The 21,283-nt window shown below is 46.0% G+C and overlaps 1 protein-coding gene across 4 annotated transcripts in view; it reads left to right on the forward strand.

Moving 5' to 3' along the window:
* MRPS34 (mitochondrial ribosomal protein S34) overlaps positions 1–21,283 on the forward strand; it is a 135,298-nt gene that overhangs the window by 85,352 nt on the left and 28,663 nt on the right. For 2 of the 4 annotated variants that reach the window (XR_015058957.1, XM_085884053.1), the window contains exon 4: positions 13,407–13,575. The exons of 1 other annotated variant lie outside the window; for it this stretch is intronic. Coding sequence is in view for 2 of the 3 variants with exons in the window: in XM_085884053.1 (XP_085740179.1) it covers positions 13,407–13,534 (128 nt within the window). In the remaining variant the exon portion in view is untranslated. The remainder of the gene's footprint in view (positions 1–13,406; positions 13,576–21,283) is intronic. One more of the 4 variants, XM_085884066.1, reaches the window with a different exon arrangement.

The raw sequence follows: 21,283 nt of genomic DNA on the forward strand, positions 1-21,283 counted from the left end.
TATATATATATATATATATATATTGTTACGGCTGTGGAAATTCGCATCACACCATGAAGGGCCCGTTGGTGAGATATCTCTAAGTACATGTGTAGTTCGCCCCAAATCCGTTGTCGAGAGGGAATTTATGTGATTCATTCGGGCTGCGACGCTTTGAGTAAGTCGTTTTTCTTTCCCTATCTTTTATTTAAAACGGACGAAAACTGCCAACGATGCTGGTGGGTTTTTCGCGCCATTCTTCTCCGCGCTTGGTGTGAGGGAGGAGAAGGGGGAGGGGCAGCTCGCCGCCGATTGGTGGATGACCAGCGTGAGGCGGTCGGGGTGAGGGAACGCCCCTCTTCGAGAACCCTCTCGAAGGAGGGTGGAGCCGAAAATGGGGGCGGAGTGAAGGGCAGGGCCCCGGGGGATAAAAAGTCGGACACGGAAGGAGCGCTGTTGTTGCTCTTGCTCTCTTCTTGTCTTCCGGCTCGCTCGTCCTCTTCTCTTCCTGGTGGCCACTGGCCTGGTCTTTTGTGGGGCGGTCCCGAGACCCCGCTGGTGGGACGGAGCGTCTGCGATTCCCCACACCGCGACCTCGAGCGACAACTTCCCCCCCCCTTCTATCCGTGCTGGGATAGCGCCGGAAACTCCATCCGTGGCGTTGAGCGGCCAACACATGCCGGCGCGAGGCACGCCGGAGAGGACGCGCCTACCACGCCAGGGCACGGAGTCGCGGCCAGGCGCAACCACGTCGATGGACGTAGGAGAGGGACTCGACGGCCCAAAGGGAAGTCACCATTTCTTTTCGGGGTTTTTGTGTGAATGTGTGTTGGCGCCGTGTCTTGTAAAGTAGAACTTTTTAAGTGTTTCCGTGTGTCGGTCTTATTCGGTTGTAGCTCTACATTGTTGCTTTTGTTTGGGTTGATATATGTGCATTTTGACTGTTTGGCTGTATATGTGTGCTTTCCGTGTGACGCATAATAAATGTGCATTGTGTGAACTGTTTTCCCGTTTCGCTTCGTCTTTTCTTAATTGACCGTCCATCCTGCTTCACGTAAAGGGTTCGTAGTGGGCTTAATGTGCCCGATAATTAATTGGAACCGTCGAAGCCGACGATAACACCGCTTGGGTATCACTGCAGCACAGAACGGACCGCTTAAGCGGTTCGTGTCCGGAGTCGGCCTGCGGCGAGGTACGATCGCCCGGTCGACCATCCGCGCAGGTACTTAGGTAGATTGAATTTGGCGAGAAACCCTATCCTGCGCGGGTGGGTAATTGGCATGGTCGTGGTGGGGTTAAACCCACAACCGTGACTAGCTCCCGGTGTTGTTCCGAGAGGGTCACAACAGAATTGTCTGTTCCGGTGGGCGAGGCGGCCGCCATTCGAGTCGAGCGGCCGATCGCACGCCGGCGGGCACGAATTCGCAACAATATCTTTATAAATATATATATATATATATATATATATATATATATATATATATATATATATATATATATATATATATATATATATATATATATATATATATATATATATATATATATATATATATATATATATATATATATATATATATATATATATATATATATATACATATATATATATATATATATATATATATATATATATATATATATATATATATATATATATATATACATATATATATATATATATATATATATATATATATATATATATATATATATATATATATATATATATATATATATATATATATATATATATATATATATATATATATATATATATATATATATATATATATATATACATATATATATATACATATATATATATATATATATATATATATATATATATATATACATATATATATATATATATATATATATATATATATATATATATATATATATATATATATATATATATATATATATATATATATATATATATATATATATATATATATATATATATATATATATATATATATATATATATATATATATATATATATATATATATATATATATATATATATATATATATATATATATATATATACATATATACATATATATATATATATATATATATATACATATATATATATATATACATATATATATATATATATATATATATATATATATATATATATATATATATATATATATATATATATATATATATATATATATATATATATATACATATATATATACATATACATACATATACATATATATATATATATATACATATATATACATATACATATATATATATAAATATACATACATATATACATACATATATATCTTCTTTTTCTTCTTTCGGCTGCTCCCGTGAGGGGTCGCCACAGCGGATCATCTGCATGATCCGCATGGTGATTTAGCACATGTTTTACGCTGGATGCCCTTCCTGACGCAACCCTGGTCGCCTCTTACGACACAGGGATATGCTACACCTATTTTAACCGGGGTATACACCGGCCCAGTACAACTGGTACTCATTTCGCCGACCTCGGAAGGATGACAGGCTGAGTCAACCCCCTGGTGTATTAATTCAGTGGCCCAACGGGGCTTGAACTCAGGACCTTTTGGATCTTAAGCTGCTGCCATCACCACTGCGCCAACACCAGGCTCATACATACATACATATATGTATATGTGTGTATATATATATATATATGTATATATATATATATATATATATATATGTATATATATATATATATATATATATATATATATATATATATATCCTGGCCAGAAAGAGTTACATTGTGTGTTTGTGGATTTAGAGAAAGCTTATGATAGGGTGCCAAGAGAGGAGTTGTGGGATTGTATGAGGAAGTCGGGAGTGGTGGAGAAGTATGTGAGGATCGTGCAAGATATGTATGAGGACAGTGTGACAGCGGTGAGGTGTGCGGAAGGAATGACGGACCGGTTTAAGGTAAAAGTGGGATTGCACCAAGGATCGACTCTGAGCCCTTTCCTGTTTGCAATGGTGATGGACAGGTTGACGGACGAGATCAGACTGGAGTCTCCATGGACTATGATGTTCGCGGATGACATCATGATCTGTCGGGAGAGTAGGGAGCAGGCTGAATCGAGCCTCGAGAGGTGGAGGTACGCACTGGAGAGAAGGGGAATGTTAGTCAGTCGGAGTAAGACGGAGTACATGTGCGTAAATGAGAGGGAGGGTGGTGGTAAGGTGCGGTTGCAAGGAGTTGAGGTGGGGAAGGTGGATTGGTTTAAATACTTGGGATCAACTGTCCAAAGTAACGGAGAGTGTGGGAGAGAAGTGAAAAAGAGAGTGCAGGCAGGATGGAGTGGGTGGAGAAGAGTTGCAGGAGAGATTTGTGACAGAAGGGTAGCTTCAAGAGTGAAGGGGAAAGTATACAAGACGGTAGTGAGACCAGCTATGTTGTATGGTTTGGAGGCGGTGGCGCGAACAAAAGGACAGGAAGCGGAGCTGGAGGTGGCAGAGTTAAAGATGCTGCGATTCTCGTTGGGAGTGACGAGGATGGACAGGATAAGAAATGAGTACATTAGAGGGACAGCGCAGGTAGGACGGTTTGAAGACAAAGTGAGAGAGGCGAGATTGACATGGTTTGGACATGTGCACAGGAGGGAAACGGAGTATATCGGGAGAAGGATGTTGAAGATGGAGCCGCCAGGCAGGAGGAGAAGAGGAAGGCCAAAGAAGAGGTTCATGGATGCGGTGAGGGCGGACATGCGGGTGGTTGGAGTGTCAATGGAAGATGTGGAGGATAGAGCGAAATGGAGACGGTTGGTCCGCTGTGGCGACCCCTAACGGGAGCAAGCCGAAAGAGGAGGAAGAAGAATATATATATATATATATATATATATATATATATATATATATATATATATATATATATATATATATATATATATATATATATATATATATATATATATATATATATATATATATATATAGCTCAGTTCATGTCTGCATGTCACAAGGTGTCAATTAATTACGTGCTATTTGAACGTTAGTTTCACGTTGATTACACACACGTCTATTGGAATACACCTTTTAAACGAAATTGACCCTTTCGACTGCTGAGACCTCTTCGACCTTTGAAGACTCTCAAAGACACCCAAGACCCTTAAGATCCTGAATTACCTTTTAACCCCAAAGACTGCTTAAAACCCCAAAGACCTCGAAGGCCCTTAAGACACCTAAGACCCTGAAGACCCCTCCCATAAGTCCCTTTAGAACCCAAAGACCCTTAATACCAGGAAGAAACTTGAAGACCCCTAAGACCATTTAAGACCCTTAATATGCCTAAGACCCTTAATACCTTTAAATACATTGAAGACACAAGACCCTTTAAGACTCTAAAGACCCTAAAGATGCTTAAGACTTAATACCTCTAAGACCCTTTATGCCCCTCAGATCCTTAAAACCCATAAAACTCGTGATGACCCTTAAGACCCTGGAAGACCATTTCAGATGCCCCCTAGTTGCTTGTTACCATCGCCGAAGGAAAGGGTATTGCGTTTGGATTCATTTGTTTGTCTGTCTGTCTGTTTTGACCTGAACACCATTTAGACCCCTTACACCCTTCAGACAGATTTTAGACAGCTTGGACCCTTGACCATTGAGAGGTTTAGACCACTTGACCTTTTTAGGCACTTTTTACATGCTTGAGAGATAAGGCCCTTTCAACCCCTTCGACTCCAACTAATAATGTAACGTACCCTTTAGATCTTTAGACCATCGAGAACCTTATAAGCGCACACCATGCAAACATCTATAGATAGTCTTCTTATAAAATACAGACTATACTTCTTTTCAGCAAGTAATGCACAACTCGACCCACCCATGGGGTGAGTACTCTGCTGGTAGTTCATAAAGGCGCTCTTGTCACATACTCTTGGCAAAACACTTTAGAACCAGAAATTACCTTTACATCAATTTAGTCACTTAATATTGTTATGGCTGTGGAAATTTGCAATACACCAGAAAGGTCCTCAGGTTAGATATATCGATAAGTTCATGTGTAGTTAGTCCACACCCGTTGTTTAGAGGGAATATGTGTGATTCATCCGGGCTGCGACGCTTAGAGTTAGCCATTTTTCTTTCTCTATCGTTATTTTGGACCGATAAGCCCGCCAACAACTCAAACACCACCACCTTCGCCTCTACCTCCACAACTCCATCCCGCAGACATCGCTTCACCGCCATTCCCAAACGACACCCCCCAACAACCAAACCACCACAGCAAACCCCCCACCACCTTCGCCTTTCTCCTTCCACAACCATCAACCACACCACCAGTCAACACCGAACGTCGTGCTGTCCAGGGCCCGTTCGGTGATTCCTGCCGAACACGTCGAACCGCGAGTACAAATGGATGTCTTTACGGGAATTAATCAGATCAGGAGAGGCTCACGACCCTTTTTGCCCGACCAATGGCTAAACGTCGGGTGGCGTGGCCCCGCCTCCAAGCGCATTTTGATCCGCGAATCTGCATACACGCTCCTCCCCCGGTTTATAAAGACGCGAGCACAAGGCGACTCGTGGCTCGTCGGAAGTCTGAAGTCGGTCTCATCTAGTCTAGTCTGTGCCTCTGTATTGTGTGTCAAATTGGGTCTGCGTGGAACTCGTGGAGCTTGTGGAACTCGTGGAGCTCGGAGTGGAGGTCGAGGGACGAGTCGCGGAGTGGAGCAGGGACGCGGAAGAGGACTCAGGGGCGAGAGTTCGCCGGAGTCGGTGCGGTCCCGAGACCCCGCTAGCGGGACGGAGTGTCCGCCATTCCCCTCTCCCGACCCTGAGCATCAACAATTCCCCCCTCCCCCCCCCATCCGCGCTGAGATAGCGACGGTAACCCTGTCTGTTCCCCAACCCAACCGTGGTGCCGACCAACACGTGCCTGCACAACGCACGCCAAAGGAGCTCACCGACCATACCAGGGGCACGGAGTCAGGGGCGTTACGCGGACATTGCGGCTAGCCCGCCATTGCGCCACGAGGGTGTGGGTAAGACCCCTTCGGTCTCGTGGACATGGCCGATCACCCAGGACCCACGTTCATTTGGTCCACGGACCTGTTTGCCTCCTTGCCTTTGAGGGTGGCTTGTATTTTCTTTGCTTTTGGTGTAAATGTGTGTGTGTGTGTGGCACCAGTCTATTAAGTAAACCCGTATAAGTGCTTGTGCATTGCTTTATTCGGTTTTAACTCTGCGTTGTGTTCTTGCTATAACTGTAAATACGTGCTTGCCTGAGTGTGAATAAAAGGGCTTGTTAAATTGTTTCCCGTTTCGTTGCGTCCTTTCCTTTGTTTGAAAGTTCCATCTTGCATCACGTAAGGGATTGGTAGTGGGTGTAGACACCCAATAAATAATCTGAACCATCAAGGTCGACGATAACTCCGCTCAGTTATCCCTGCAGCACAGAACGAGCCGCGAAAGCGGTTCGTGTCCGGAGTCGACCTGCGGCGTGGTACAACTCCTCGGTACGCTACCCGCGCGGGTACTTAGGTATATCGACATTCGGCGATTCACCCTATTTCGCGCGGGTAGAATGCGGACTGGGTTGTGGTGAGGTTAAACCCCCACCCGTGGCTAGCTCCTTGGCGGTAGTTCCAAGAGGGTCACGACTGAATTGTCCGTTCCGGTGGGCGACGCGTCGCGATTTGAGTTACATGGCCGATTGCACGCCAGGCGGGCCAGAATTCGTAACACTGGTGTCCGGGAGTGGGATTCAAATCCATCCCGCCTCCAACTAAATTTACGGAACCGGATCAAGGGTGAGTGGAGCGACCCTCCTTGTTCCATTAAATTACGAGCAATTTAAATTTAATCCCTTACGAGAAATAAGATGGAGTATCAAAGCGAGCGGGAGCCGGGGGTAGATATGGATGTGGTAATGTAGAATCCATGGTCCAGGATGAAATGCCCGTGCAGGACATTCCCATTGTGATGCAGGAACAATTTCCCCCTCACCGAGCCCAGAACTCGAAATGGGCACAGCGGCAGAGGCCGTGGTGGATGACACCCCCCCATCCCTCCCTCCGCTCGGATCCCTCCCCGGTCCCCGGCGGATCCGCGACCGACCAGGCGATTCGGCTTCGTCGGTGGCGGCTGAATTCTGCCGATTGGGGGAAAGTTTTTACTGATGATGAAAGAAATGAACAACGAAATGAATAACACAAATGAAATAAAAACAAATGCGTGGAGAGAACGAATGAACGACAAATTGGATGCGAATATGCAAATACTGCAGGGTGAAACGCAGAGCATGGGGCGATGCCTGCAGGCGGGCATAATGGCGGCCCCTCGTGTGGGAGCGAACGAGTTGGGGGGGAGTGTAACGGCTGTCAGGCCCGCAATGGAGGCGGGTGAGGGCAAATTAATTCGGGGGACGTGTTGGGAGAGGGTAGTGACAGAGAAAGCAACAGTGACGGTGACACAGAGGGAAAAACTAAATGGGGTGACCGAAACGTGTGAGACGAGACACGAGGTGACGACGAAGGAAATATCATTAACAGAGACACGAAGGGAGACGCAGGAGATAAAATAAATAATAGTGGAGACAAGGGAGGTAATGGGTGAAGAGGTAACTGAGTTGGTGGAGACACGGGAGATAGAGGGTGAATTGGACGGGGTTAAGGACGAACACACACACACACGGAGGTGGTGGAGGATAATGGGGGTGAGCTGGCAGAACGTGTGGGGACCCGGTGCAAGCAGCTGGATAGCCTCCTTCGGGAACGGAGGGAGACGCTATTCTCCCTTGAAGCTGATTGCGACCAGGTGGGTTCGGTCGTGTCAAGCGAGTTCGAGGGGGCGAGTGCTGTGGAGGGGTGCACGAGGAGCTTGGGGGGGTATAGAGGCCCGGAACCCCTTGTGGTGGCACTAATCCCGTGTGATTGTCCAGGTGTGTGTGGTGAAAGCTGTGAGTGCGGCCCCGTGTGTGAGTGGTATGGTGGCGAGTGTGCCAAAGTGCGTGCTTCCTAGCACGCCGTGTGTGGATGAGGCACCGCGTGTGAGTGTCACCACGTGTGCGAGTGAGCGGCCGAGTGTGAGAGGGACAGCGTGTGTGAGGTCGCTGTGTGTGAGGGAGATGACGGTGGGCATGAGCGAGCACGCAGCCGCGTCTCCCGGTGTGAATGTAATGGAATGGTGCGTGAGCGTCGTAACACGCAGGTGTGCGTGGGTCGAATGGCGACGACGACGGCGACAGAGAGACAAAGGCCGGGTAGCGGCCGTAGCTGTTTTGGGGACCGCGCCGGGTTTACACAACGGCGAGCGCGAGGTTCGGGCCGTGCAGCGCACGAGGCCGCCACGTGCGCGCTTGCGGGAGTGAAACCCGGTCCGGAAACGCCAGTGGTGGATGTTGCCGATCCCGCGGACGGACAAAAGGTAGGCAGGATTACTGGTTTGGACCGGACGGGTTCTCCACGTGGGCGTGTGTGTGAAGCTCCATGTGGCCTGTGCAGTGTGTTCTGTTCGCAGAGCGCACGACGCAGGTCACGGACGGGCAGAGCACATGTGTTCGTGTGGAGAACCCCTCGAAATGCGAGGTTTGCTTTGTAATGCGCAGGGTGACGTCATGGCTGCACGTAGGATTGGAATCCGGCAGGAGGGAAGTCCCTGCCGGATGGTGCCGTCCAAGAGGGACGAGGTATGTGAACAGCTGCCATGACGTCACGGGGAGAAAGCGCAGGTTGCGAGTTGCCGCGCAGGTTGCGAGTTGCCGCGCTGGTGCTGCGCGATGAGAAAAAAAAAACAAAAAAAAAACGTTGAGCAAAGCAGGCCTCGCTTTCGGGTGAACAGGATTCACGGGCAAGGGGTGGAAGACCCCCTGACCTGGGCACAGGATACAACTGGGCACAGGATAGGGGGAAGGGTTAGCTTAGCGAGACCGGCTTCATGGGGCAGGGGTAAGTCCTCATGGGGCCCGTGGAATGGATTAGGTAGAGGGATTGTAGTGAGATTTAGGATGGGGAATGGATTTATGAGAATTATTAGAGGACAGAGACCGACATTGGATGTGTAGAGGGGACGTAGCTTAGCTACGTAGTGTTAAATGGAACGTGCTGTAGTTTAAGGGATGACGTGGGAGCACGAGGTAGTTAGGGGATTTAGTGAGCAGAATGGCAGGATTCAGCGATGTGTGAGTTGTGAGTTGTGAAAAGAGACATGTGAGTGAGTGAGGCCAGCGGTTCTGAGTGAATGGAGTGATTGTGGAATGCATGGTGTGATGAGTGATTGGGGGGAGGAGTGATTCCCGCCCAAGGGACCCCGGGGTCAGTGTAGAGTGAGTAAGCTGGGTTCGTTAAATTGACAAAATGGAAGTCGTTTTGTTGTTAGTGGGAAAGTAGGTTCGATACCCGCTTGGAGGGGTGCAGGAGCCCTGTTGACGGGCTGGGAGCGTGGCTACAAACGGTGAGTATCGCTGAGTGGGTACCCCGGGCACCGGGCAAGTCGGCCGTGGTAGGCCAATGGCCCATGGGGGACCGGGATAGCGTAGTGGGCAGGGGTGCGCCCGCATGATGCGGGGGCCCGGGGCGCCATTGGCCGCGTGGGCAGTGTCGTGGGCATGGGTGACACTCGGAAAGGGGCCCGGGAAGCCAGCCTGCCACGTGAGCGTTTCAGGGTAGTCGCCATGGAGGGCACTCCCCAGTGTTTAGGGAGCTGGTAGGCTCAGAGGCAGTGTAGTGCCCGGGGGTGCCAGAGCTGGAGAATCGGCAGAGGGTAGTGCCTGCCAAGGGACCCACGTGTCCCAGCCACGAAACCTTGTGAGGGCACAGGAGGAAAATTGGAGGGCGAGGCCCGAAATCGTGTGGACACCAACACAGGCGACGGGAATCTGGGTTTATAGAACCAATAGTTTAAGCGAGAGGTGCTTTTGGAAAGCCCCGGGGTAGTTTAAGGTTAATAATTGTTAGGGTAGATAGGAAGTGTACCCCTCCGCACCATCCATCCCTTCGCTCTCGTTGTGGGCCGCTGGACCCACTTTGGTTTAGATCGCTGAAATCTGAGGCCATCCTGAGGCTTGAATTTTGCCTCGACACAGGACGCTAGCTCTCCCTTATTCCCCTCCAGGAAGGGAACGTAGGGGTTGGGAGTAGTCTAGGAGACGATAGGTTAGCCGAACAAAGAAGATAAAGGGGTTAGGAGACGAAAATATAGTGGGGGAATTAAAAAAAAAAAATAAAAAAAATAAGTTGGGGCTAAATTTGGTTTTGACAAATTAAGGGGGTGGGTATGGACAGAGACAGGCAAAGGCGATAGGTTGGGAGGGAGACAGTAGGTAGGTCCGAGCCCACCTTCCGAGTGGCCAGCACCACCGTACTCCCTCCACCAACCTCCATCTCAAGGCAAGGTGCCGGCCAACTTCATCTGCTGGCTGTTTGCTGCAAGGCCTGTGCCGGCCACATCGTCTGCTGGCTGTTTGCTACGTGGCCTGTGTCGGCCAACGTCACCTGCTGGCTGTGTTTGCTGCAAGGCCTGTGCCGGCCAGTTAATCTGCCGGCTGTGTTTGCTACAGCGGCCTTGTCATGCCATGCCTTGCCAGTTCACCTTTGCCATCCATGCCTACTGCCCTTGTCATCTTTTGCCCCTGTTCTGTTTTGCTTCCCCGCCCCCCCCCTTTGGTTCATTGCCATGTGCGCCAGGATCATTGCGCAAGCCACGAGGACTGCCCTGTTGGCAGCTACAACACGGGCCTGCAGTGGTGACCCATGCACCGTTCTTTGTTTCCATCTATCCATTCATCCGTTGTGTTCATTGCGTGTGCCACTTGAGCTGGCACGGAGACTGCGTTTCGCAGCTCGTGCGCCGTTGTGTTCGCTGCGTCCATTCCTGAGGGGAAGGCCTTGGACTGCGTGTGAGCAGCCGGCCACGTTCCCTGTCACCTGCATTACTTGAGCCAGAGACTGCGTGCGAGCAGCCTGGCTCCCTGCTGACTTTTGTTTTTCTCTTTGCAGAGTCCATTGATCCTGGGCCATGGAATCGTGTAAATTATAAGGTTAAGGTGTTAAGTTGTGTATTGTATATGAGTGCGCCCCCGGCATGTGTGTCTGAGCGCCGGCAATTTATTTAAGTCGTCTGAATGAGTGGGTTTGTTTAGTTAGTTACTCAGCCCGTAGGTTATTTATTTTGGGGACACGAATACACTGAATGTCGCACTCAGGGATCTGAAGGTAAAACGTACTTGGGGAGAACTACACATGATGGCACACGAAAATTCGACGACTCGAGACGAGTCTGTAAAAAGGGGAGGGGGTAGTGTTACGGCTGTGGAAATTTGCAATACACCAGAAAGGTCCTCAGGTTAGATATATCGATTAGTTCATGTGTAGTTAGTCCACATCCATTGTTTAGAGGGAATATGTGTGATTCATCTGGACTGCGACGCTTTGAGTTAGCCATTTTTCTTTCTCTATCGTTATTTTGGACTGATAAGCCCGCCAACAACTTAAACACCACCACCTTCGCCGCTTTACATCCACAACTCCATCCCGCAGACATCGCTTCACCGCCATTCCCAAACGACACCCCCCAACAACCAAACCACCACAGCAAACCCCCACCACCTTCGCCTTTCTCCTTCCACAACAATCAACCACACCACCAGTCAACACCGAACGTCGTGCTGTCCAGGGCCCGTTCGGTGATTCTTGCCGAACGCGTCGAGCCGCGAGTACAAATGGATGCCTTTACGGGAGGGAAATCGGATCAGGAGAGGCTCACGCTCCTTTTTGCCCGACCAATGGCTAAACGTCGGGTGGCGTGGCCCCGCCTCCAAGCGCGTTTTGATCCGCGAATCTGCATACACGCTCCTCCCCCGGTCTATAAAGACGCGAGCACAAGGCGACTCGTGGCTTGTCGGAAGTCTGAAGTCTGAAGTCGGTCTAGTCTAGTCTAGTCTGTGCCTCAGTCTTGTGTGTCGAATTGGGTCTGCGTGGAACTCGTGGAGTTCGGAGTGGAGGTCGAGGGATGAGTCGCGGAGTGGAGCAGGGACGCGGAAGAGGACTCAGGGGCGAGAGTTCGCCGGAGTCGGTGCGGTCCCGAGACCCCGCTAGCGGGATGGAGCGTCCGCCATTCCCCTCTCCCGACCCCGAGCATCAACAATTCCCCCCCCCCCCCTTTCCGCGCTGAGATAGCGCCGGTAACCCCGTCCGTTCCCCAACCCAACCGTGGTGCCGACCAACACGTGCCTGCGCAACGCACGTCAAAGTAGCTCACCGACCATACCAGGGGCACGGAGTCAGGCGCGTTACGCGGACATTGCGGCTAGCCCGCCATCGCGCCACGAGGGCGTGGGTAAGACCCCTTCGGTCTCGTGGACCTGGCCGATCACCCAGGACCCACGTTCATTTGGTCCACGGACCTGTCTGCCTCCTTGCCTGTGAGGGTGGCTTGTATTTTCTTTGCTTTTGGTGTAAATGTGTGTGTGTGTGGTGCCAGTCTATTAAGTAAACCCGTATAAGTGCTTGTGCATTGCTTTATTCGGTTTTAACTCTGCGTAGTGTTTTTGCTATAACTGTAAATACGTGCTTGTCTGAGTGTGAATAAAAGTGCTTGTTAAATTGTTTCCCGTTTCATTGCGTCCTTTCCTTTGTTTGAAAGTTCCATCTTGCATCACGTAAGGGATTGGTAGTGGGTGTAGACACCCAAAAAATAATCTGAACCGTCGAGGTCGACGATAACTCCGCTCGGTTATCCCTGCAGCACGGAACGAGCCGCGAAAGCGGTTCGTGTCCGGAGTCGACCTGCGGCGTGGTACAACTCCTCGGTACGCTACCCGCGTGGGTACTTAGGTATATCGACATTCGGCGATTCACCTATTTCGCGCGAGTAGAATGCAGACTGGGTTGTGGTAAGGTTAAACCCCCACCCGTGGCTAGCTCCTTGGCGGTAGTTCCAAGAGGGTCACGACTGAATTGTCTGTTCCGGTGGGCGACGCGTCGCGATTTGAGTAACGTGGCCGATCGCACGCCAGGCGGGCGAGAATTCGTAACAATATCGTTCAGCAAAGATTGTACTCTACTTCAAATTCCCTCTTTGTACCCATATCATTCCACCTGAAAGGTGGGGGTGGGGGACTGTGTGTAACATTATGCCATCGGCATTAAAAAGCTACATATATCAAACAGTTTCACATGGAGCACCTAACAGCCATTAGAGAATTTGAATTGCATCAGATGTGGCAATAAATGTGAATTAATTGTTGCTCCAAATTGCTGGCTCGATGACTGAAGACGGCATTTGCATTTTTGCCTCCTTCATCCCTACCCGTTTAGAATCCTGTGCAGACACCGACAACTTGTTAGTGTAAATGTTGCTATTGTGGTACACAAACAAATGCTGTTTGGGCCATCGTTTTCAGTCTAACTTGATCCTCTTGTGACAACTTCCCCAAATGAATTTACTGTGTTTGCAGCAGCAACAAAGTACGAGGAAGAAGGAAAGAATGATAAAGAAATGGGGAGTCAGACGGAGGAGCCCCCTGCCAAGCTTATCGATGGACCCGACCCCTGTGCATTTTGGAGGGGTTTTGCATGTTTGTAGATCTTGAAGAATTAGGATGAAAAGTAGAAGTAACAATAAAGGTATGAAATGCACATTTCAATAATATTATGAGGACGGTATACAAAACTGATAACATTGTGCTTCTGAACATTTCATTGGTTGTGGTATCGTTTTAAATATGACTATGCCTGGTGTTGGCTTAATGGTGAGGGTGGTGGGCTTTGGATCCCGCTCGGCTGTTGAATTAATACCAGGTGGGGTTGACTCTGCCTGTCATCCTTCTGAGGTTTGCAAAATGAGTGCCAGCATGATGGTATACTGTGTCGGAGTGGCGACCCATCCAGGATTGTGCCCAATCGCCAAGGAAACTGCTTTGACAGCACCAACACTCCACAGAGTATGGTCCCAATCTCCTCCTCCTCCTCCTCTCTTAATAAGCCTGGTGTAAGCTTCATGGTTAAAAAGACTGGCTTAAGATCTTAGGGTCTTGAGTTTGAGCCCCTGTTGTGCTGTTGAAATAATACCAGGTGGGTTGTCTTTCTGAGGTTGGCAAAATGAGTACCAGCTGACTGGTAGCATCAGTGGCAGAGCCATGCTTGCAGAAATGATGCAACCAGCAGCCAGAGGCAGCATATGAAACAATGACTACCTCTTTACGTTGTTTGCTCCACTTTCTGAGCAGCAAGGTGATTGTGGTTTGACAAAGTACTGAAATGAAATATTTCACGAGTTTCCTTTCTTTTTTTTGCAGTGATTTAAGACTCATGGTGGAGGTTGAACATAAATCACGGACAAAACAAAGACATTAAGAGATATTAATGTACTTTAACATGAATCACAAGGATATTGGGAGGCAATTGGGAAAATCAACACAGTTGGAGGGAACATGAAATTGGGATCCTGGTATCATGAGGAACAGACTTCAGATGGGAATGTTTACCTGACCAACCCACCCCACAATTGTTGCTTTATTTATTTTATTTGCCGTTTTCTGAACCAAACTAATTTATCGTACTAACAACATCCATCCATCCATTGGGACCAGACTCTGTGTAGAGTGTTGGTGCTGCCTAAGCACTAAGCAGTCTCCTTGGCTATTAAGTACAATCCTGGATGGGTTGCCACTCCTACACAGTATACCATCATGCTGGCACTCATTTTGCCGACCTCAGAAGGATGACAGGCAGAGTCAACCCCACCTGGTATTAATTCAACAGCCGAGTGGGGTTTCAACTCAGGATCATAGGATCCCAAGCCCACCACCCTAATATAACCATTAAGCCAACACCAGGCATACTAACAACAGATGGACAACTATTATTGCTGAGCTTTATAAATTCTCTCTTCGGGTTAGGATGGTGCAGATGGAGTGTACATGCCCCAAGAGGTCTCAACTGGGTTTAATTATTGGCCTTACTATTACATCTCAAATCGGTGCTGTGCAGGCAGGGCATTGCGTCACAAAGTGTATTGTTCCTCAGATGGATGTGAGGCAATTGTTACTGGACAGTGACACTATCATGGTGACATTAAAGTAAAGAAAGGGAAAGTTAGGATGGTAGGAAGTAGGAAGGCAGGGGTCTTTCAATTACCCCTCAAAGTATTATTATTAATTTGCAAATTCAAACTCCCTTCCCCATCCTCCTTCCTTGATTGTTTCACTTTGCATATTTATTTCTCTACTAACATGTTATATTCCTTATTACCTCCACCACGAAAGGTGGAAGGAGATTGTTTTTACCCATATCTGTCTGTTTGTTTGTCTGTTGTGTGCAGAATATCTCAAAAAAGTTGTGCATGGATTCTGATGAAATTTTGGTGGGCATGTTGGGTGTGTGATAAGGAAGAATTGATTCAATATGGGTGAAGATCCGAAACCAGATACGAGAATTATTTAATTTTTAAAGTGATTATTTACTATTGAGAGATAGTGCCAAAAACTATATTGTACTGTATAGCATGATATTTAAAAAATGTAATGTAAAAAAAATGTAATGCCCGGCTTGATTCCCGCAAACAAAATTCAAACAGCTTGCCTAGTTTCGGAAATAATGGTATTGGCGATTGCCATTAGCGGCGATATGATGATATCAACTTTTTTTCGAGGAAGAATTTCCAAAATCGGAGATGGTTACTGCCTGCGCGTGGGCTTTCTGCATATACATGGCAAGTTTCACAAAGATCCGATGAAAACTCTGGGTTGTGAAACAAAAAATAGAATGACGTCATAAAAATTGATATGACATCATAGTGATGTATCATATGTGCGGTAATTCATCTCTGCTAATGCCCTGTCCGATTCCCGCAAACAGAATTCAAAAAGCTTGCCTAGTTTCGGAGATCATTTTTTTAGGCGATTCCCATTAGCGGAGATATTTTGACGTCATAACTTTTTTCTCAGAGGAATTTTCAAAATCGGAGATGGTTACTGTCTGTGCGGGGTATTTTTACATATATATGCCAAGTTTCAGGAAGTTTCGATGAAAACTGTAGGCTGTGAAACAAACTAGTTTCGGCGATAATGGTATAGGCGATTTCCATTAGCGGCGATTATTATGACGTTAACTTTTTTCTAGGAAGAATTTCTAAAATCGGAGATGGTTACTGCCTGCGCGTGGGCTTTCTGCATATACATGGCAAGTGTCGTAAAGATCCGATGAAAACTCTGGGTTGTGAAACAAAAAGTCAAAAAATAGGAATGACGTCATAAAAATTGATATGACGTCATAGTGATGCATCATATGTGCGGTAATTCATCTCTGCTAATGCCCTGTTCGATTCCCACAAAAATCATTCAAAAAGCTTGCCAGTTGGAGGTAATTTTTTAGGCGATTTCCATTAGCGGAGATATTTTGACGTCATAACTTTTTTTTCTCGGAGGAATTTTCAAAATCGGAGATGGTTACTGTCTGCGCAGGGTATTTTTACATATATATGCCAAGTTTCAGGAAGTTTCGATGGAAACTGTAGGCTTTGAAACAAAAAATGTCAAAAAATAGGAATGACATCATAAAAATTGATATGATGTCAGAGTGATGTATCATATTTGCGGTAATTCATCTCTACTAACCACGCTGAAAAACACTGCCATATGTCGTAGTACGCTGGCTTTAAACATTGTACTTTTGAGTTGTCCTCAAATTTTTGCATGCTTGAAATTTTACGACGTATGCCGAGGTATGACTCGCACGTTCCGCTACGCTGGCCATAAGTTGTATGCACGTTATGCGATCGTTCACACACGTCGACACATGTTACTTGTAAGTTACTCATAAGTCGAAACACGTCGAGGTAATGTTTAGCGTACCCGAAACTTATTTCTAACCGATGGGTAACGTTTTGTAAGCACGCTACACGAACGTTGTTCACACTTCGCAACACGTTACTTGAAAAAGACGTAGACGTATTTGACGTCTTCAGGACGACAACAGAACTTAATGAACGCGTTTCTAACTTACAGACACCGTATAATGGCGTATTGACAGCGATTAGGGGAATTGGTGTATAAAAAGGGGCTTCGCAGGAGGAACCCGTCTTTTTTTTAGACTTCATGGTGAGTACATGTCCATGTCATTCCGAGAGATGGAGGATACGGCAAGGCTGCAACGACAATACCTACCTGTCCTCCAACATCAACATGACCTCATCGAGTTGACACTGCACCAGTTGCGTGCCAATAGAGCCGGGAGAAGAAGACGTGAACGGAGGAGAAGGAACTGGGTCAGACCATGGATCGGGAGGCGACGCCATTATGGCATATATGACCAGCTCATGGTGGAACTCCGGAACGAGGACCATGCATCCTTCATCAACTTCCTGCGAATGCCCCCAGCGCTGTTTGACGAGCTGCTAGCCAGAGTGGGTCCAAGGATAACCAAGCATTATTATTAAATCATTTCAATAGTCCAGTGGAAGCGATTTAACTCGTTCAATTGAAACGATTTCAATTGCCGAGCACCAGCGTCCAAAAACAATAGGCGAGTGACAGGCATTTATTAAAAGTGAAGTTACAGCCTATGAATAGAAAACCTCACGTAATCGTCGACGATACGTTGCCACGCTATGCATACGTTAGACTATCGTTGGGCATAGGTTGTGGACGCCTAAAACATGCTAATCAATCGTTGGTATAACTTATGTATAAGTTATCGAAGCGTTCTGTGTTCATTACTAGTACATTATGCATTTGTCCAAGTCGTTTTGAATACTTTAAAAACTGAAACAAAAAACTAGTTCATCGTGGGAATGAGAAAAAAAAAATTAGCCGAAAAAAAACATCGAACAATGGTGCAAAGTAGTCTCCTATTCGTGGACGCAACAAGGATCCATCATCACCCACACCCTCCCCATCTCGCTCACCTACTACGACTGACATGGACCTACTACTACTTCTACTACTACTACTACTGACACGCTCACCTAAATACTACTTCTACGACTACTACTGACATGCTCACCTACTACTACTACTACTACTACTACTACTACTACTACTACTACTACTACTACTACTACTACTACTACTGATACTACTGACATTGACATCCACTCAACATGGAGTCTGAAACACTGACGGGTTCCTCTTGTGAAGCCCATTTGAATATACCAATTCCCCTAAACGCTGCCAAATCGCCATTATACGGTAGATGTAAGTGAGAAACACGTTCAGTAAGTTCTGTGGTCGTCCGGAAGACGTCAATCAAATTTGTCTACATACGACAATGTGCGTTTGAGATACCTTATACATAGGTTCAAAGCACGCTACTCATAGGTTCAAAGCACGTTACTCATAGGTTAAAAATTAAGTTTCGGGTATGCTAAACATTACCTTGACGTGTTTCGACTTATGAGTAACTTACAAGTAACGTGTGTCCGAGGTGTGTCAACGATCGCGGAGCGTGCAGAGAACTTATGCCAGCGTATGCGGAACTTGTGAACCATACGTCGAGTACGTCGTAAAATTTTCAGCATGCTTGAAATTTCACGACGTACTAGACATACCACGAAATATGACAGCGTACTTCATCGTTTTTCAGCATGCTCCTAACGTATACACAACTTACCCATACCGTATTCGACGTGTGCCAGCGTTTAAGACACATTTTTCATAGGTCTGCATACGCTGGCTAAATCGTCAAGGTGTGACTGCGATGTTGACACTTCCAATTTTCAGGCGGTTATGATTTAAATCGGCGTGCTGCAGCTTTTTAACAGAGAACGCCACGAGTTCGTCGGCGATACGTGCAGCACGCTATGCCTAAGTTAAACTATCGTTGGGCATAGGTTGTGAACGCCGACAACAGGCTAAGCATTCGTTGGTTTAAGTTATCTATAACACAACGAAACGTTCTGTGCCCATTACTAATATGTTATGCATACGACCAACACGTTATGAATACGACCAAAACTTAAAAAAAAACTCAAAACTTCAGCATACGACAACGTTTTACATACATTTTTATACGTTGCCATTGCTGGTTAAAACGTCAAGGTGTGACAGCACCTTTAGTTTGAAGTCAATTAAACCATTTTTGACGAATTTATGACCGTAAAACTTCGGACCCTACCGATCTTCACAAATATGCATTTTTCACTATAGGGTTGTTTGGATTTTAAGTCACAAATAGAATAAGGTTCACGATAAGCTTAGTTTGAAGTAAATCGGATCATTTTTGACCAAGTTGTGAGCGAAAAACGATTTTGATCTTTTCGTGACCTGACCTTGACCTTTGACCTAATTGGACCCAAAAGTTAATGGGGTCGTCTGAGGTTCATTACCCACCTGTGGATACAATTTGACAGTATTTGAGCCAGCCGTTTTCCCGTACAGTTGTATTTTCGTAACCATGTTTTAGTTTTAATGGAAAATTTGTAATTTTGGCCGATGACCATGACCCCTAAAACTTCGGACCCCACCGATCTTCACAAATATGCATTTTTCACTATAGGAATGGGTAGGATTATAAGTGACAAATAGAATAAGGTTCAGTATAAGCTTAGTTTGAAGTAAATCAGATCATTTTTTACGAAGTTATGAACGAAAAACGATTTTGATCTTTTCTTGACCTTGACCTTTGCTCCAATTGGACCCAAAAGTTAACGGGGTCGTCCAAGGTTCATTGCCCACTTGTGGATTAAATTTGATATCGTTTGCTAAAGCCGTTTTGCCGTAAAGTTGCTAACAGACAGACAGACAAACAAACAAACAGACAAACAAACCAGACGATTACAATATCCCGCTCCCTCCCTCCGGGCGGCGGGATAATAATCTAAACTAAAATAATCTATGCTAAAAATTACTTTACCAAAAATAATCCCTTGTAATTTTACATTAATTTTTTTTAATGACAAACCTTGGAAACCCTTGTTTCAAGTTAAAATTTGATAAACCATAATTGGGGATGGCAAGATCACCTAGCAGTATACTAACACCTCTTTGAGCTGTCATTCCTTTGTTCAAAGCTTGACACAGCGATAAACTATCACCTTGGTGCTTCAGGTACATGGTGATGCATCAATTTGTGCACTATTCATTGGATTAACGTTAAGCAGGAGGACCTGTCTGCCAGCAATGGTTGGTGGTGGATTTTAAAGTACCCACAGATGTCTTTCATGAAGAGTAGATGAGTTATTTCTGGCACACTGGTCAAATTACAAATTTCTGACTCGAATGACTGCTTGGAAGACAACGGCAAACCATCGAGCATAAAATTTGCTCAATGGATGTTTCAGCATCTACAATGCTCTATCAAGAGTAGGGTAGATTTGATTGATTGAAACGATTGTTTGTCATATTCTATTTATTGTCACAAGCTGTAATGTAATATTTATAGTGCAAGTCATATGAAATCATTAAATGTAGTGCAGGACACATCAATGCTCATTTGTCTCAAATAATAAATAAAACACAAAGGGTCTTTTAACTAGGCTTTCACCGAAAACATTTGATTGCTAATAGTATGCCGATTTTTGAATTTTTTTTCTAAAACGCTGGCACACGTTGAATACGTTATGGGTAAGTTTTGATAACATTGAGAGCACGCTGGCATACGTCGTAGTACGTTGCCATACGTCGTTGTACGTTGGCTTTAAACGTTGTACTTTTAGGTTGTCCTCAAATTTTTTCATGCTTGAAATTTCACGACGTATGCCGGCGTATGACTCACACGTTCCGCTACGCTGGCCACAAGTTGTAGGCACGGTCTGCGATCGTTGACAGACGTCAACACATGCTACTTGTAAGTTAATCATAAGTTGAGACACACCGAGGTAATGTTTAGCGTACCCGAAACTTATTTATAACCTATGATTAACGTGTTGTTGGCACGTTACGCGATCGTTGGCACACATCGACAGACGTTACTTTTAAGTTACTCATAGGCTGAAAGACGTCGGTATAATGGATCGTCCTTGCGTCAGCGTCCACGGCCACGGCCAGGACACTTATTTGCAGCATTCTTCAAACTTTTCTTCGGCATGACGAGGATGTTCACACTTCGATGTCTAGCTTGGCTATGATTCCAATTGTCCATCGGCAGCGTCTATTTAAAATAGTCGAGTTTGAGCGTTTTAACACGTTCAGAAGAAACGCTTCAAATTTCCAAACCCCAGCGTCAAAAAAAAACAAACAAAAAAAAAAACAAAGGCGAGTGACAGCAATTTAAATCGTTCATTGTAAACAATGAAACTAGCTGAGTGGTACCGTTTAAAAGTCCTTGAGTGTAAAAAAAATCCAATTGTTGAGCGCAAGCATCTACTTTCAATCGTGGGGTTTGAGCGATTTAACAC

Source organism: Eptatretus burgeri, chromosome 1, assembly GCF_056783735.1.
Source record: "Eptatretus burgeri isolate ZD-2024b chromosome 1, Ebu_testis_v1, whole genome shotgun sequence".
Classification (NCBI taxonomy): Eukaryota; Metazoa; Chordata; class Myxini; order Myxiniformes; family Myxinidae; genus Eptatretus; species Eptatretus burgeri.